At 44.2% G+C, this 13,895-nt stretch overlaps 1 protein-coding gene across 4 annotated transcripts; it reads left to right on the top strand.

Annotated features, from left to right (window-relative positions):
• The first annotated feature begins 1,389 nt into the window (after positions 1 to 1,389).
• Positions 1,390 to 11,422, top strand: LOC120639837. 4 transcript variants are annotated; one of them, XM_039915776.1, is made up of 11 exons: positions 1,390 to 3,129; positions 3,451 to 3,698; positions 3,965 to 5,143; positions 5,353 to 5,515; positions 5,613 to 5,660; positions 6,003 to 6,093; positions 6,224 to 6,307; positions 7,337 to 7,407; positions 7,805 to 7,884; positions 8,824 to 8,915; positions 9,456 to 11,422. In XM_039915776.1, exons 1-2 carry the CDS (start codon positions 1,648 to 1,650, stop codon positions 3,679 to 3,681), a joined length of 1,713 nt encoding a protein of 570 aa, XP_039771710.1. In that variant the 5' UTR covers positions 1,390 to 1,647; the 3' UTR covers positions 3,682 to 3,698; positions 3,965 to 5,143; positions 5,353 to 5,515; positions 5,613 to 5,660; positions 6,003 to 6,093; positions 6,224 to 6,307; positions 7,337 to 7,407; positions 7,805 to 7,884; positions 8,824 to 8,915; positions 9,456 to 11,422. The 4 variants fall into 4 exon arrangements, with proteins under 4 accessions (XP_039771710.1, XP_039771707.1, XP_039771709.1 ...); XM_039915773.1 differs by having other exon boundaries at positions 3,965 to 5,515; XM_039915775.1 differs by having other exon boundaries at positions 3,965 to 5,515; positions 9,430 to 11,422.
• Positions 11,423 to 13,895: the final 2,473 nt, after the last annotated feature.

Here is a 13,895-nt window from a genome sequence, read left to right as displayed (position 1 = left end):
TAATTAATTATAGCAGTTGTGATTGAAGAATATGTTATTTATTTAGTTCCCTAGATTTTCAATAAATATAAATACATTGGAACCAGAAAAGTAACATCTACTTAAATATTTGAATGGCTCCGTACCTTCTCAATGCAATTCTTTTTTAGTATTTTTTTTTATTTTAATTAAATGAATTTTACTAAAATCTAGATGAATAATCTTTGTGGGATAAAATTTGAAAGCTAAACGAATAGTGGTTTCGGGACGGCGGTAGTATGGGCTTAGAGCAGTAACGGGCGAATAGCGAACGGAATCTGATGGGGGTGAGAGAAAGGAAGAAGCAGAAAAAACCAAGCTTGTGGCGAGACGTCCGCTTGAGCCAGCGACATGCACTGTTCAGCAGCAAAATCGTTGGCTTGCCCGTTCGTCTGCGTCCACATCGCAGCTAACAGCATTTTGTTGGCCACACATGGTTTCTTTGAAACTTAATTTGTGCGACCAAATCAAACTTGAACGCTAATACAAATCAAGCATGTATATTTTATTTACAATTTGATTACAACAAATTACGTATAATAGTTTCTCAATTTCGTTTACATGACTGCGCCTTTATTTAGATGCCTTTAAAATTCCAAAACTTTACAAAATTCTCCATGACATCGAATCTTTAAACGCATGCATGAAATATTAAATGTAGTTAAACAAAATAATTAATTATATAATTTATTTATAATTTACGAGACGAATCTTTTAAGCCTAGTGAATCTATGATAAAACAATAATTATTAAATAAAAACGAAAATATTTCAATATTTTACATGAAAAAATTTATACATCTAAATAAGACCTGCAACAAGATCTTGCATCCAAGGCCATGTTTGGTTAGGAGTCAAATCACAATTTCACAAAAAGACGAATGTCCGCATAGAGTACTAAATGAAGTCTATTAGCAAAACCTTTTTAGGGATGAGTGTAACTTTTCGAGACGAATCTAATGACTCAAGTTTCATCATGATTGTCTACAGTGATGCTACAATGACCGTGCTCAATTATTCACTAATCGTACGGTCAAAAGCCTCATTAATTAGAGTAACTACTACAGTACCATAGTTGTGGAGGTAATTTTGTAATTAGACTTTATTTAATACCCTTAATTAGTGGTCATAGCATCATTTCTCTCCCATGAAAACATTTTCACGCCTAAACCAAACATGGCACAAATCTCTCCGACATGCAGCAAGAAGATATCAGCAGCTTTTAACTCTGCCGGTAATGTAACTCCTGCGGCCTACTCTACTCCTACCTGTTTGCCTCTCTATCTCTCTCTCGCGTCTCTCTGTCTCTCCTACTGGACGGCACAGCAGTAGGGAGGGCTAGGGGTAGGTCTGAATCTGATAGCTGCGCGGCTAGGGTGCCTAGTCGCCGCTGTCAACGTTATCTCGGCCTCGCAGTCTCCCACGACGTCCCAGCGCGGCCTCCTCTAGTCCTCCGCAGTCCGCTCAGTGCACCCACCGCACGCCGCTCCTCCGCAGTCCGCTCAGTGCACCCACGCCGCAGACCTTCTCTACTCCTCCGCACCGCAGTCCGCTCAGTGCACCCACCGCACGCCGCTCCTCCGCATTCCGCTCAGTGCACCCACGCCGCAGAGCCGGTTGCGTCGCGGCGATGGCAGCCTTCTCGTCCGCTGCCTCCTCCTCCGTCGTGGAGCTCTGCACGGCGGCGGAACTCGACACCGCCACCTCGGCCATGTTCTTCCACGACGACAGCGAAGCCGGAGGCGGCAGCTTCTCTTGGCCTGAGGCGGTGGAGAAGACGATGTCGAAGATCACACGCCCGGTAACGCTCCGGGCATTCTGCGACAAGTACAAGATCCCCGCCAGCTACACCACTTGCAGAGCCGACGGCTGGGCAGCCTGCCGGACGCCGCCGGAGGGCTCCAACGCCATCTGCGTCTACGCTGAGGCGCTCGAAGCCGGCATGAGGCTTCCGCTCCACGAGTTCTACGTGGCGGTTCTGCTGCACTACGGCCTCGCGCCGAGCCAGCTCGCGCCCAACGCCTGGCGCTACATGGCCGGCTTCGTGCTGCTCTGCCACGACGCCGGCGTCCAGCCGCTGCTATCGGCGTTTCACTACTTCTTCTCCATTTGCGCCCACAAGGGTGACTCCCTGGGGTGTCACCACTTCAAGACGCCGCACGCTAAGCCCGGCGACCGCCGCCGCCTCTTCACCGGCAGGATGCCGAGGTCCCACGATTGGAAGTCCAGGTTCTTCTTCCTCCAGGCACCGTCGACCACGATATGGCCATGCCCTGTGCAGTGGGGAAAGCCGAGTAGGGAGGCTGTCCGCAAGCCCGTGGTAACCAGTACCACGAAGATGGCCATATCAACGCTGCTGGAAAGAGCCGGGAGTTCCGGTATCGATATCCTGCAGTTTCTCTCGAGGCGCAGTCTGCCAATCGGCCAGCAAGAAACCACCCTCATCCCGCGGCACGTGGTGGTGAAAGTGGAAGCTACCGCAGCAGCAGGGAGCAAGCGCAAGTCGCCCGAGATCGTGGGCCCAGATTTCGCCCTCGCCGTGCGCAGCTCGCAGCAGAGCTACGCCGGGACGTCCACGCTGCCGGGTTTCTCTCCTGTGAGAGTCTCCGGCGGCGAGCACTCCGCCACGCGGGGATTGGTCGATGGCGTGGCGGGGATGTTCCAGTTGGCGCACAAGTCCATGGAAGAGCTTCAAGAAAAGGAGCAGGAGCTCCAGGCGAGCAAAGGAGAGCTCGCCAAGCTCAAGCAGGAGCTGCACGTTGCGAGAACCCAACACGCGGCCGACATTGCCCAGCTCAAGGAGGCACTGCAGAAAGCCAATGATCAGCACGCATCCGAGGTACGCCGACTCGTGGAGGAACACCAGAAGGCAACCACCGCACACGCCGCCGACATCGCCCGACTCAGTGACGAGCTTCTGAATGAGAGAACCGAGCACGCGGCCGAGGTGCGGGACGTCAAGGCCAAGGGCCAGCGCGAGTTGATGAGGTCGCAGGAGGAGAGCTGCAGCATGATTGCGGAGTTCTACGCCAGGGGCTGTAGAGACATGAAAGAGCTCGCGGTCACCTTGTACGGGGGCGTCATCGACCTCTCGGAGCTGACAACCAATGAGGTGCCATCCAACTCCAACTCCCTGGGGCTTCCTTCTGCTCAAGCGCGCCCTTATTAGATGTAGATTTTTGCTTGACTTTTTTGGGGGGAGCGATGTACCTGCCAGTCGATTTCAGGGGATTCTTGTGTATATGTCAGCCTTCTGCCTTCGTTTGCCCAATCTGATATCATTTGCAAGGTTTCTGAAATTTCAATAGGTATTTTGCGTTGTACGGTTTCCAATTGGTTGCTAGGGGATTTATGCGGGAGTTTGCTGGGGAATAGCTAGTCACTTAGTCAGCAACTGAATATTTCATATGGTCATATGATTTGTTTATGTCAGAGTTTTCTGAAGCCAAACAATGTGGCGCACGTTGAGAGGGATAGCAAGCAGCAGCATGTCAGATTGCAGCTCAAGGAGTACTACGCCAAGGGTGTGAGGGACATGAGGCAGCTCGCGTTAGAAATGTACCCGACTTCCATCGATCCATCGGTGCTGAGGGCGGAGCTGCTACTGGAGCCTGAATACCACGAATTGGGATGTTCTCCAGTGAGAGCGGACGAGGATCAGTGAAGTGAAGTGACTCATGTGTAAGTATTATAGCTAGCATTTGTCATTCATGTCATGCATGCATATCGAGTCTTTGTTTTACTTTCATACATATTGTGCTGGAACATGCTACAAACTTTCACACATGTATAGTGTAGGTCTGTACTGTGATTGATTATCAAGCAACATTACTCTGATGGAGTATGGCATCTGTTATGAGACATTGGTTATATTGGTTTGATCTGTTCTTTTGTTTCTCATAAGCTTGTCACTTCGTTTACACCTGTTCTCTCTTTTTTGATATTAGGATGCAGCAGAAATGCTATGGAGCTTGGAGCAACGGTGACGACGAGTATGGGCTGCGTTAGGCGACATCATCCCTCGACATCATCCCTTGAACGTTAAGAATTGAATTCGGCTGAGCTGTTGCTTCCATGATATCTTATGATTTACTTTCCTCTCTCTGCTCAGTTGTCTTGGATTGTCAGCGCATTATGCATGCCATTCCAGTTGTTCACCACGTATTATGTGCCATGGTCAGTTAAGAATTAAGTTAGCAGTGCATGAATTCTCTAGCACGCTCTCTAGCCGGTCAAAACGTATACTCTAATTGAGCGAAATGGTGGTTCTTCAAGCAATCTCAAGTGTCAACTAGTGTTAAAGTAGATGTTGTTGCATCATCACAATTTGTAGAATCTCTTGCACAAGTCGTGCTAGTTTATACTGATGGACGGACCAGCAACTGCTTGATTAAGTGAACAGCTTTGTGGAATATCTTCCATGTAAATGTGATAATCTAATGCCTGCTAAATTACACCATCTGGATTCTTCCTTGCAAGAAAGTTCCTTTCAAAAATCTCACCATGGTTATGTATGTGTCTTTCCAGGTCAATCATTTCCCCAAAAAAAATCACACATTGCTACAAAAAGTTCATACTAAATGTCTTGCTTGTTTAATTTCTAGTGGTTTAGCACTGTGAGTTATTCTTTGTAGCTCTAGCTGTGTAACATAAATTATTTTGTTTTGGTTCATTCATTTGTCTAGAATAGCTCCAGCCCAAATTTGGCAATACTTTCTTCTGAATCTGTGCAAGATAAAGGAAGGTCGCAGTATCGCACCAACAAAGATTTGGGGTGGTTCAATCAAACATACTATATAAAAATTACTAAGATCAGAACTTCAAAGAACAATGACCATTGGCCATGTGATCATTTCATCAAGTGCCTTATGCCGATTGCCCTTCCTGATTCAGAGTTAAGCATAATTTGTGGGTGTGATTGGGCTCAGAACCTCCACCTTTGCCGGAAGAGATAGACCATGTGAACTGAGAAAAGGCAATTGATACTTATTTTATACTTCAACTATGACTTTTGATGCTAAACAACTTCACTGAATTACACACTTGTACTTTCAGTGAAATCTTAGAAAACTGGAATTTCTTTGCTGTATCTGATGATGTATGGCAAACTCATGCACAACAACGAGGTGAATTTTCCTTACATTTTGCAGTTTCGCGTTGTAGTATTTGTTATGAAGCATTCATCATTTTTATTTTTTTATAGTCAGCCTGAAAGGTGACGACCTTCCAAGAATTGGTTACTTTGATCACTGTTTCCTTGTATAATGTATATGCTGTAGTGCTATACTCAACCCCAGATGACACACTTTTATAGTTATATCTATTTTTATGACAGCACATGGTTCTTTCTACTGGTTTTATTGGTTTGAACTTGTATGCTGTTGACATCTCCGACATCTGTGACATGGTACCGATCATTGGTTAAATCAGTTTCATGCGTATCAATTTATCAAACTATATCGCTGCTTAGAACCTTCAATCTTCACTGATTAGCCCAGGTTATTGTCCTCTCAAAGCTAAGGCCATTCATCTCGCGAAATCTATCTTTACTGGTTGTTCGCTTTTCATTCAGAGAAAATTATCATTTTTTTGTAGGATCGCCTAAGCTGGATACACTGGGGACGGGTCAGGGGTCAGGACCTGGTACAGGCCTAAGCATTTTTACCGTCCTCAAATTTCAAGATACCTATTTCTTTGCTTCTCCTAGAAATTTAGTATTCCATATTAGTCCTGATATGCATTGTTGAGACATGATTTTAGCAAACGCTCGAGGTATATACACAGCCTCTAAATTGTGCTCAATTTCTCATCCATTTATATTCAGAAGTCATCTATTTGTTCTTGATCCATTGCCTGCAGTGCAGACCAATGTAGCAGAAAATTCTGCTGATTTTCTTTTCTACTTGCACGTTTATCACTGAATGTGTGATAATTTAGCTTCAACAAATGCTGAAGACTGCTCTGAATCCTCTTACTCATTTGTAGGAAGCTACTGCACCAACAGGAAAGAACCCTGCCGATCACTGACAGTGGCCACATCTCTCGATCAACAACCAGGCAGCATATGTGTTTGACTGTAAGCGCTGAGTCGTGTCTTGCATGCATGTGTTTGATTGTAATGTAGGCTGAGTTGCAGATCTGCAGTTAATCAAGATGAGAATTTATTGAAAATTATTCTTGTGTAAACTGTTTTTGTGTGCGTGCAGGAGGTTGTAGATTTCAGGAGCGTGGGAGGTAACCACAACATTTCCATCTAATTTCAGTCTGAATTCGTTGATCTGTAATTTAATGTGAGTCTGCTACATCACTTTTATTTTGTTGTACAGATTCATCTCTACTTTTTACATCAATGGTTCTGTCACATAACTAAAATGATACCTGAATGGCTAAAGTTGGATTTTGTTTGGCCTCCTGATTCAATCAGAACTTTCAGCTAAAGAAAAAGATGTTGTCACGTATGCTCATGCTTGTAGCTTGTTTGTGTTACTAGATTAATTTTCATTCAGTGAAGTTGAGATCAAATCTGGGATTTGCATGGAAGGATGAAACTGTCTGAGGTCATCACCACATTATATATGATGCTTAGAAGTGCTACTGATGCTTTACACGTTCTTTTTTTTCCCGTAGAATGCAAGATGTACATGAATTTTACACTATTGAAGAACTAAGGACATTTCTTTCAAAATAAGGAATTAAGGACAATAATATTAAAACTCTAGGACCGTCTAGGAGTAGATCAGTGGGGATTTTCCATTGCTTGACATACCTTTCCTCTGCCGTTGTTCACCTCACTGGTTCAGTCGATGGAGGTTGCACACAGGCAGCGACGGGCGGTGCAGAGGTGGTGCAAGGGCGATGCCATCGCGGTGCGGAGACGGCGGCTCGCGGGCGATGGCGTGGTGGACTTCCCACCGCTTCTGCACATCCCCCAGATCGGCTAGGGTTTCTTTGGTGGGCAAAAGGACGGTGAACCTCAGAGAGCGTGCCCCTGGCCCCCACCTCTTCCTTTTATGTGTGCTGCGCGACGGGGGCCCACTAGCCTTCCATGGGCTGGGCGCCCCAATCAGGGCGCGAGTCAAAGGCCCAGTTGGCCGTTGGGCCAACTGGCGGAGATCAATCTAACAAATAAGACTTATGCTTAGTCGATCAGATTTGCATTTATTTGGTTATAGAACATTTTCATTAACTGAGTTTCCATTCAACCAACAATCATGTGGTGCCATTGCTGAATCTCTAGGTCCTGTTTAATCTATCAGATTTTTATTCCTCTTTGTCGGATAAAGAATCCACTAATAATCATGTGGTGACACTGCTAATAGGTGTAGCAATTGCTTGGACAAGATGAAACTGTTGAGGGTGGAATTGCTTCTTTTATCTTGTGTAGAGTAAGGTAGTTATATTTTTTTCTCTGTTATCTCTGATGTCCTTCTCAAATTTGGATTAGCCCTTGCACCTTGTAGTTAAATCCTATAAAGTTTTGTAGTGTGCTCTTAGGGTTGTTCCTGTACCGATTTAGTCTGTGTGTTGATTGCTCATGAATTCTGATTGGTAGGCAGGATTGGATCCCTATGTTGCATGATGCGATACTTCCTTCAGCTGCTCCTAGCTTTCTTAAGCACCAAAATCTCTGTTCTCTTTAACGCATATGTGGTTCTAGAGTTGATAGTTCGCTTGTAGTTTTTGGCCTACGGATCAAACATGATGAGTCTGGTAGTGTACTTCATGCACACATCAGACTGATGGATTACTCTTTAAGCTTATGTTGATCCTTTCCTTGTCTGCTGCAGGATAAACTTGCGTACTTTAGAATAAAGGAGCTCAAAGATATCTTAAATCAGCTGGGGTTGCCGAAGCAGGGAAGAAGCAGGTCAACAAATGTTTTCCTTTTTTATTTCCTGTTTTTTTAGCAACACTTTGTTTCAAAAACCCGGGCATGGACAATTTCTACTGAATGGAGGCATGCTATACGATCCCTTGGGGCAGACTCGGCATCCTGTAATAAATTCTTGTTGGGATCGTATGCTCTGAAAGTAAATATGTTTAGAAGTAAAATCTTTGCAGGCCAATATGACATCAGTTAGATATGCTTAGAGCCACGCGTTGCTTTGTTTTAGGTTATACCAGTTCATAAACAAAAAAAAATCCATTTTGAGAACAGAAATCACATAATCAGTATTCTCTTCTAAAATACTCTCTTAATTTGTTAGGTCTCCATTTATCAATCTAAGCAAACTGATGCAGCTTTAACAGGCAAACTGATATATAAAAAATATAGCAGTGGCACCAACAGGCCAGAGAAGCAAAATTCAGAAATGATGAGGTGCTACTAAAATTCAACAGCACCAATAGCTCAAAAAAAATAAGGACAATCTTTTATGCTAATGAAAGCATTGTAAAAGGGCTCATAGAAATATACAACTATCTTACCTTTCTGATATTCATTTCAGAAACTATGTTAAGGGAGGCTAATTCCTGACCCCCACCATCAAAGAAACCAAATGCATAACCAAGTTGAGAGAGCTTGGCATTGCTATCAAGAGTTTGTGGGTTGCTGTTTGCCAGATAAACATGCATACAAAAATGCTTTGATAATAAATCAATAGATTTTATCTGTGGATTATGGAGGGATCGATACCAGTCTGAATTATTGGACCAGGGATGCAATTAGTTTTTCATGTTTATTTTTACTTGTGTTAATGTCCAAATATACTATTGCCTTTTGAGAAAAATCTGAGCAGCCATGATTGTTATTTTCAATTATTAGATTGGTTTGATTCACTAACTATTTTTCTGATATTTTCTGCAGTGTTGATCCCATTGTATCATTATCAGCACAAGCACCCCCACAACTGTTTTTGTGTGCGTGCAGGAGGTTGTAGATTTCAGGAGCGTTGGGAGGTAACCACAACATTTCCATCTAATATCAGTCTGAATTCGTTGATCTGTAATTTAATGCGAGTCTGCTACATCACTTTTATTTTGTTGTACGGATTCATCTCTACTTTTTACATCATCGGTTCTGTCACATAACTAAAATGGTAACTGAATGGTTAAAATTGGATTTTGTTTGGCCTCCTGATTCTATCAGAATGCTCAGCTAAAGATAAAGGTGTTGTCATGTATGCTCATGCTTGTAGCTTGCTCATATTACTAGATTAATTGTCATTCAGTGAAGTTGAGATCAAATCTGGGATTTGCATGCAGTGAAGCTTTTGTTCAAGGAGTAAAATAGTTGAGCGAATTCTAAAAGATTAGCATGCTCACGCTTGTTCGTATTGCTAGATTAAGTTTTATTCAGTGAATTTCAGATCAAATCTGAGATTTTGTATGTAGTTTTGTTTAAGGAGTAAGACAGTTGAGGAAATTCTAAACGATTAGCATTCGATTTAGACTGCAATTTCTTTTTATTCAGGCTGAAAGTAAGGCATTGCACTGCAGGCTGAAATTTCCGCGGACAGACCTGGCACGTCCATAGTAACTTACAAATTCATGAGGAGCACCACATCTATTTTTTATATTCTAGTTTGGATGTCATAGCATAAGCGGAGAAGGAAACATATTGGTAGGAACCACCTATCTTTCATAGATGAGTTCTTCCATTTCTTTTTGTAGAGACACAATATGGAGATGTAGCGCTATCATGACTCACCTCCTGTTGTTGGACATGTATGCCATATTCTTATGGTTAGTAGGACAATAACATTTTTCTCATGCTTTAGACAATTTCCAAGTTTAAATGTAGAAATATATCTGTACACCTATAAGTCTTTATAAAAGCAGAATGGCAATTTTTCAAGTGCCATCATTAATCACATCAAGATGTTGGGGAATGAATAGCTCCTTATTCAATTGGCTCCAGCTTGCAATTATTTGAATGCTCTGAATTAATGCAAGCATTCCATGTGTTAGTTTTATGGCAGTTTTGCATTTGATGTTGCTTCACTGCAGTTTAAGTTTTCAGTTAATAGATTGCTGATTTCACTTTAGGGCCTGAATTTAGTCCAGCAAAGTTTAGTCATATGTTGTTGTGCAAGGACTTGGAACACATGATCTGGTATGAGTAATGTTGCTTCGGTTTTTGCATTTTCGAACTTCTCTCTGTATTCATCAAGCTCCTTTCTTTTTGAAACCAAAGCTTGCTTGATTGACCTACTAATTCCTTTTGCTTCGTCGGAGCCTTGCTCCTGGACCATTCCAGCTTGATAGCTCAATTTGTTACCCATGTGGCCATGTTGGCAGCTAGCTCACTTTTGAGGCTAAGCATTTTGCGCTCATTTTCATCAACTTCAGCCTCCACACTAGTTTTGGACATAATTTGTTTATTGAGCTGTTTCAGCTCCTCTTGTTCCTGCTGCAGCTCTTTCTCCCAAGCCAGGCAATCCTGCTCTTTCACCAAAGCTGCTCCAAGTCTTCAGCTTCGTGGTGCGAAGCATGGGCTAACTCAATGACTCTTTGGATGCAATAAGTTCCAAAGTGAGTTCTAAGACAGCATATTGTTCATGCGTTGATATCAACTCCTCTTTCAGCAATTTCAGTTCCTCAACAGCCTTTTTATGTCTTTCTTTGGCAACTGTAGACTGTGATTAGGCTATTACACTAGCTTCATCATCAATCCTCTGCTCCATCTCTTGTACCCTAATCAAGGCGAGTTCAGAATCTTGCTTTGCTTGGTCCACTTCAAGTTGTGCCCTCTCCAGCTTAGGCTTCAGCTCCTCAACGAGTCTATTAGTTCTGTCTAGCTCCTCGATCACGTTTTGATTTGGCCACCTCAGCAATTTCCCGGTCTTCTTTGCATTGTGGAATCTACTGCTGGACCTTTTCAAGTTCAAGTTGCATGACCCTGCGTCTTTGCATAAAAAAATTTACTTGGTGATGGAAGTCGTTCCTCAAAAAAAAAAAAAACTGTATCCGTACATGGATGGAAATGAATAGAACAAGATCCATTTGTCTGACTAGGATCCATATTCAGTGTGAAATAAGAGGCATCACCTCTAATGATTGAGTCCTGTAGGCTTTCCAATCAACAATTCCTCCAAATTTGGTGACAGCTTCTTTAGCAGACTCAACGGTGCAGCAGTGTCAACAAGACTTCTGTATGAGCCTTCAGATCCCTTTTCTGAGTTTGCAATGTGCGGCAGCATTGTTCTCGTGAAATTCGTATTGTCTTCTTTGGATTTAACTTCAGCTGCTGGCGTTGTATTTACTCTGGTAAAACCATTGTCAGATATGTTGTTAAAGGAGCATGGTCCTTCCTTTGACGAATCATTAGATGCCTGAGGTGGTCCTATGTGGGATAGCATTTCCAATGTATTTTTACTTATGGTAATGTCTACCTTAGGTTTTTGCAGGGTCATGTATAACACAAATATCAATAAATCTGGGCGAGTGACCCTTGAGGATATATCCGAAACATGTGATTAAGGTAGTTTTTATGCTGTTTTTTTATTTCTCCATATTTACATCTTGTTTCTAATTACATGCATGCTCAATTTCCAATTAGGAAACCAACAGCCTTCCCACCAATCTGCAAATTGGGGGACATTTTTTGGGTACGACCCTGAACCTCCACCATTTGGTCATTTTGCGGTGCGACCGTATGAGCCGTCCGATCCAAAGGAGTCGATCACATGCGCATCCAGCTCCCTCAGTAGGCACCCGCCTTTCACTCGCGACCCCTGCCTCCCCGCAACCCAGCCGCCACCACGCCTCCCCACCCCCCTCGATGCTGTCTCTCCCTCGTGGCATCCTCGCCTTCTCGTGGCCCCGCCATGATCTCCCTGCCAGCCGGCGCCCTCGTCGGCGCCATCTTGCCTCCATGAACGCGACCCCGCTCGCTACCACACCTCCACCGATCCGTTTCCTCTGTTGGGGCTGCGTCCGCAGATTAAATTCAACATTTGCATAAACTAATTCAACATTCTAAATAAACCAGCTTCAACACTTCATGTTGAAATGTTGAAACAATTTATCTAAAATGTTGAACATGTATCATCAAACTGTTGACGTAATATATTTTGAATGTTGACCTTTTGATGTATGAAAAATAAGTAAAATATATACATCTGAGATCTCATTTTTGTTGCATTAATTCTAAACAGCATACTGGTCCAAACAGAATCGAAAATAAAGTCATGGTTTGAGAGGAAAATGTGTTTCAAGAATACAAATCAATTTAAACCTTCCTAGCCGCCAGCCAATCCCATCCTAACACCTGTCATGTCACTGTACATAGCAGCTCACCCCCTCCTACCTGAATGAATGTTTTTTTTTTGAGATTCAACACGAGCATCAAGCTCTATGCAACGGCAAATCACCAGATACAATATCCATTACATACCAGGGCACATCGCTCATGTAAACACATGAACCACTTTCTAAAACATAAGCTCCGTGGGTAGCTAAAGAGTCAGCAACCTTATTACAATTTCTTTTACACACAGAGACATTACAAGAAGAAAACTCCTAAAGTAGGAATGAATGAATGTCACTCCTACCTGACTGGTTGTTCATTTACCTGTAGCACGGACCCTAAAGCAGGAAGTTTTTTTTTTGAGAAACTGGGATTGCATTTGATGTATAAAAGATAAGGTTTACATTGCAACTTTTGCAAAGGCACCCTTGAAAAATAAGAAAATTAGAATACAGCCCAAACAAGGGTCTCCCGGTCGTCTTCGTCGCCGGCACCCCGGAGTGGCCTCCCGACGAGCCTCCGCCTCACCAAAGGTTGGAAGAGGAGCGTGTCCAGGATGCAGCTTGAAGCCGAAGCCCTTTTCGACGAAGAAACAAAGTTTTTGTTTGCCTCACCGAGTAGCACATCGAACACATCGACATGCCGTAGAAACGTTGAACGCGCGAGCAGCAGAAGGTGACCGCCGGCCACCTCGTCGCCGGGGAACTTGGGTTCTGACGCCACAAGCACCGCCGGCCACCCCAAAGCACCGAACATCTGAGCAACCGAAAGGGGAAGACCACCCAAGCAGTTGCAAAGAAACCACTCCCCCGATTCCTTAAGAAGGTGGTAAGGAAAACCTCCCTTGATCCTCGCCGGACATGGCATCGACCGCGGTGCCGTCCCCGGAGAAGGCAAAAGAGGGACAAAAGAACTCATCAGATCTGGTGAGGATGCAACACACCACCTCCTCGCCGCTGCCAGAACAAACCTCGGCGAGGTGGAGAAGGGGTCCAGCTCCTCAAAGCCGTCGTCCTCATCGTTGCCCACCTCGCACTGGCCCAGTGCCCAGCCGCACTGCGCGCAGCAGCGCCGTCGCGGCAGAGGCCAACACAGCCACCAAGGACGTCGTCCGGCAGAGCACGGGCAAGGCCGCCGAGGCCATGGACGAGACGGAGCCGAGACAAGCCAACGTCGTCAACGAAGAGACTGGCAGATCTAACCATACCTTATTCAAACTAGACCTAATAAGAGATGGTATATACACATCCTTCGTCGATTCGTCCAGCCCCCCTCCTCCTCCGACGACGGCGAAGCCGCCAGAGGCGAGGACGATGGCGAATCAACGGGGAACACGAAATCGCCTTTGGTCGCCGCTCAACTGTAGCGCTCTAGAAGAGGCGAGAAAGTCTGACAAGCAGGAAGTTTCATAGTAAGACGCATACATTTGCGGGCTGCGTGCATGGAGGAAATGAAGGTCACGAGTTGCCTTACGCTAGGACAAAGGCCCAATTGTTTGCCAGGCCGGCCCAACAGCATGCATAAATTTGTTATTCACGAATATTCATCTCTCATGAATTTGTTAGTCCATAAATATTATTATTAGTTACCAAAAACTCAAATTAAAAAACTAGATGCTTTCACGGGCGTCCGATGCGCGAAGTCTCTACTAAAAAGTAATAGGTAATGTCCTCGCTCCCATCGAGGCT

Source organism: Panicum virgatum, chromosome 7K (genome assembly GCF_016808335.1).
Source record: "Panicum virgatum strain AP13 chromosome 7K, P.virgatum_v5, whole genome shotgun sequence".
NCBI classification, from domain to species: Eukaryota; Viridiplantae; Streptophyta; class Magnoliopsida; order Poales; family Poaceae; genus Panicum; species Panicum virgatum.
Note: the sequence above shows the minus strand (reverse complement) of the source record. Positions and strands in the feature narration are given on the sequence as shown.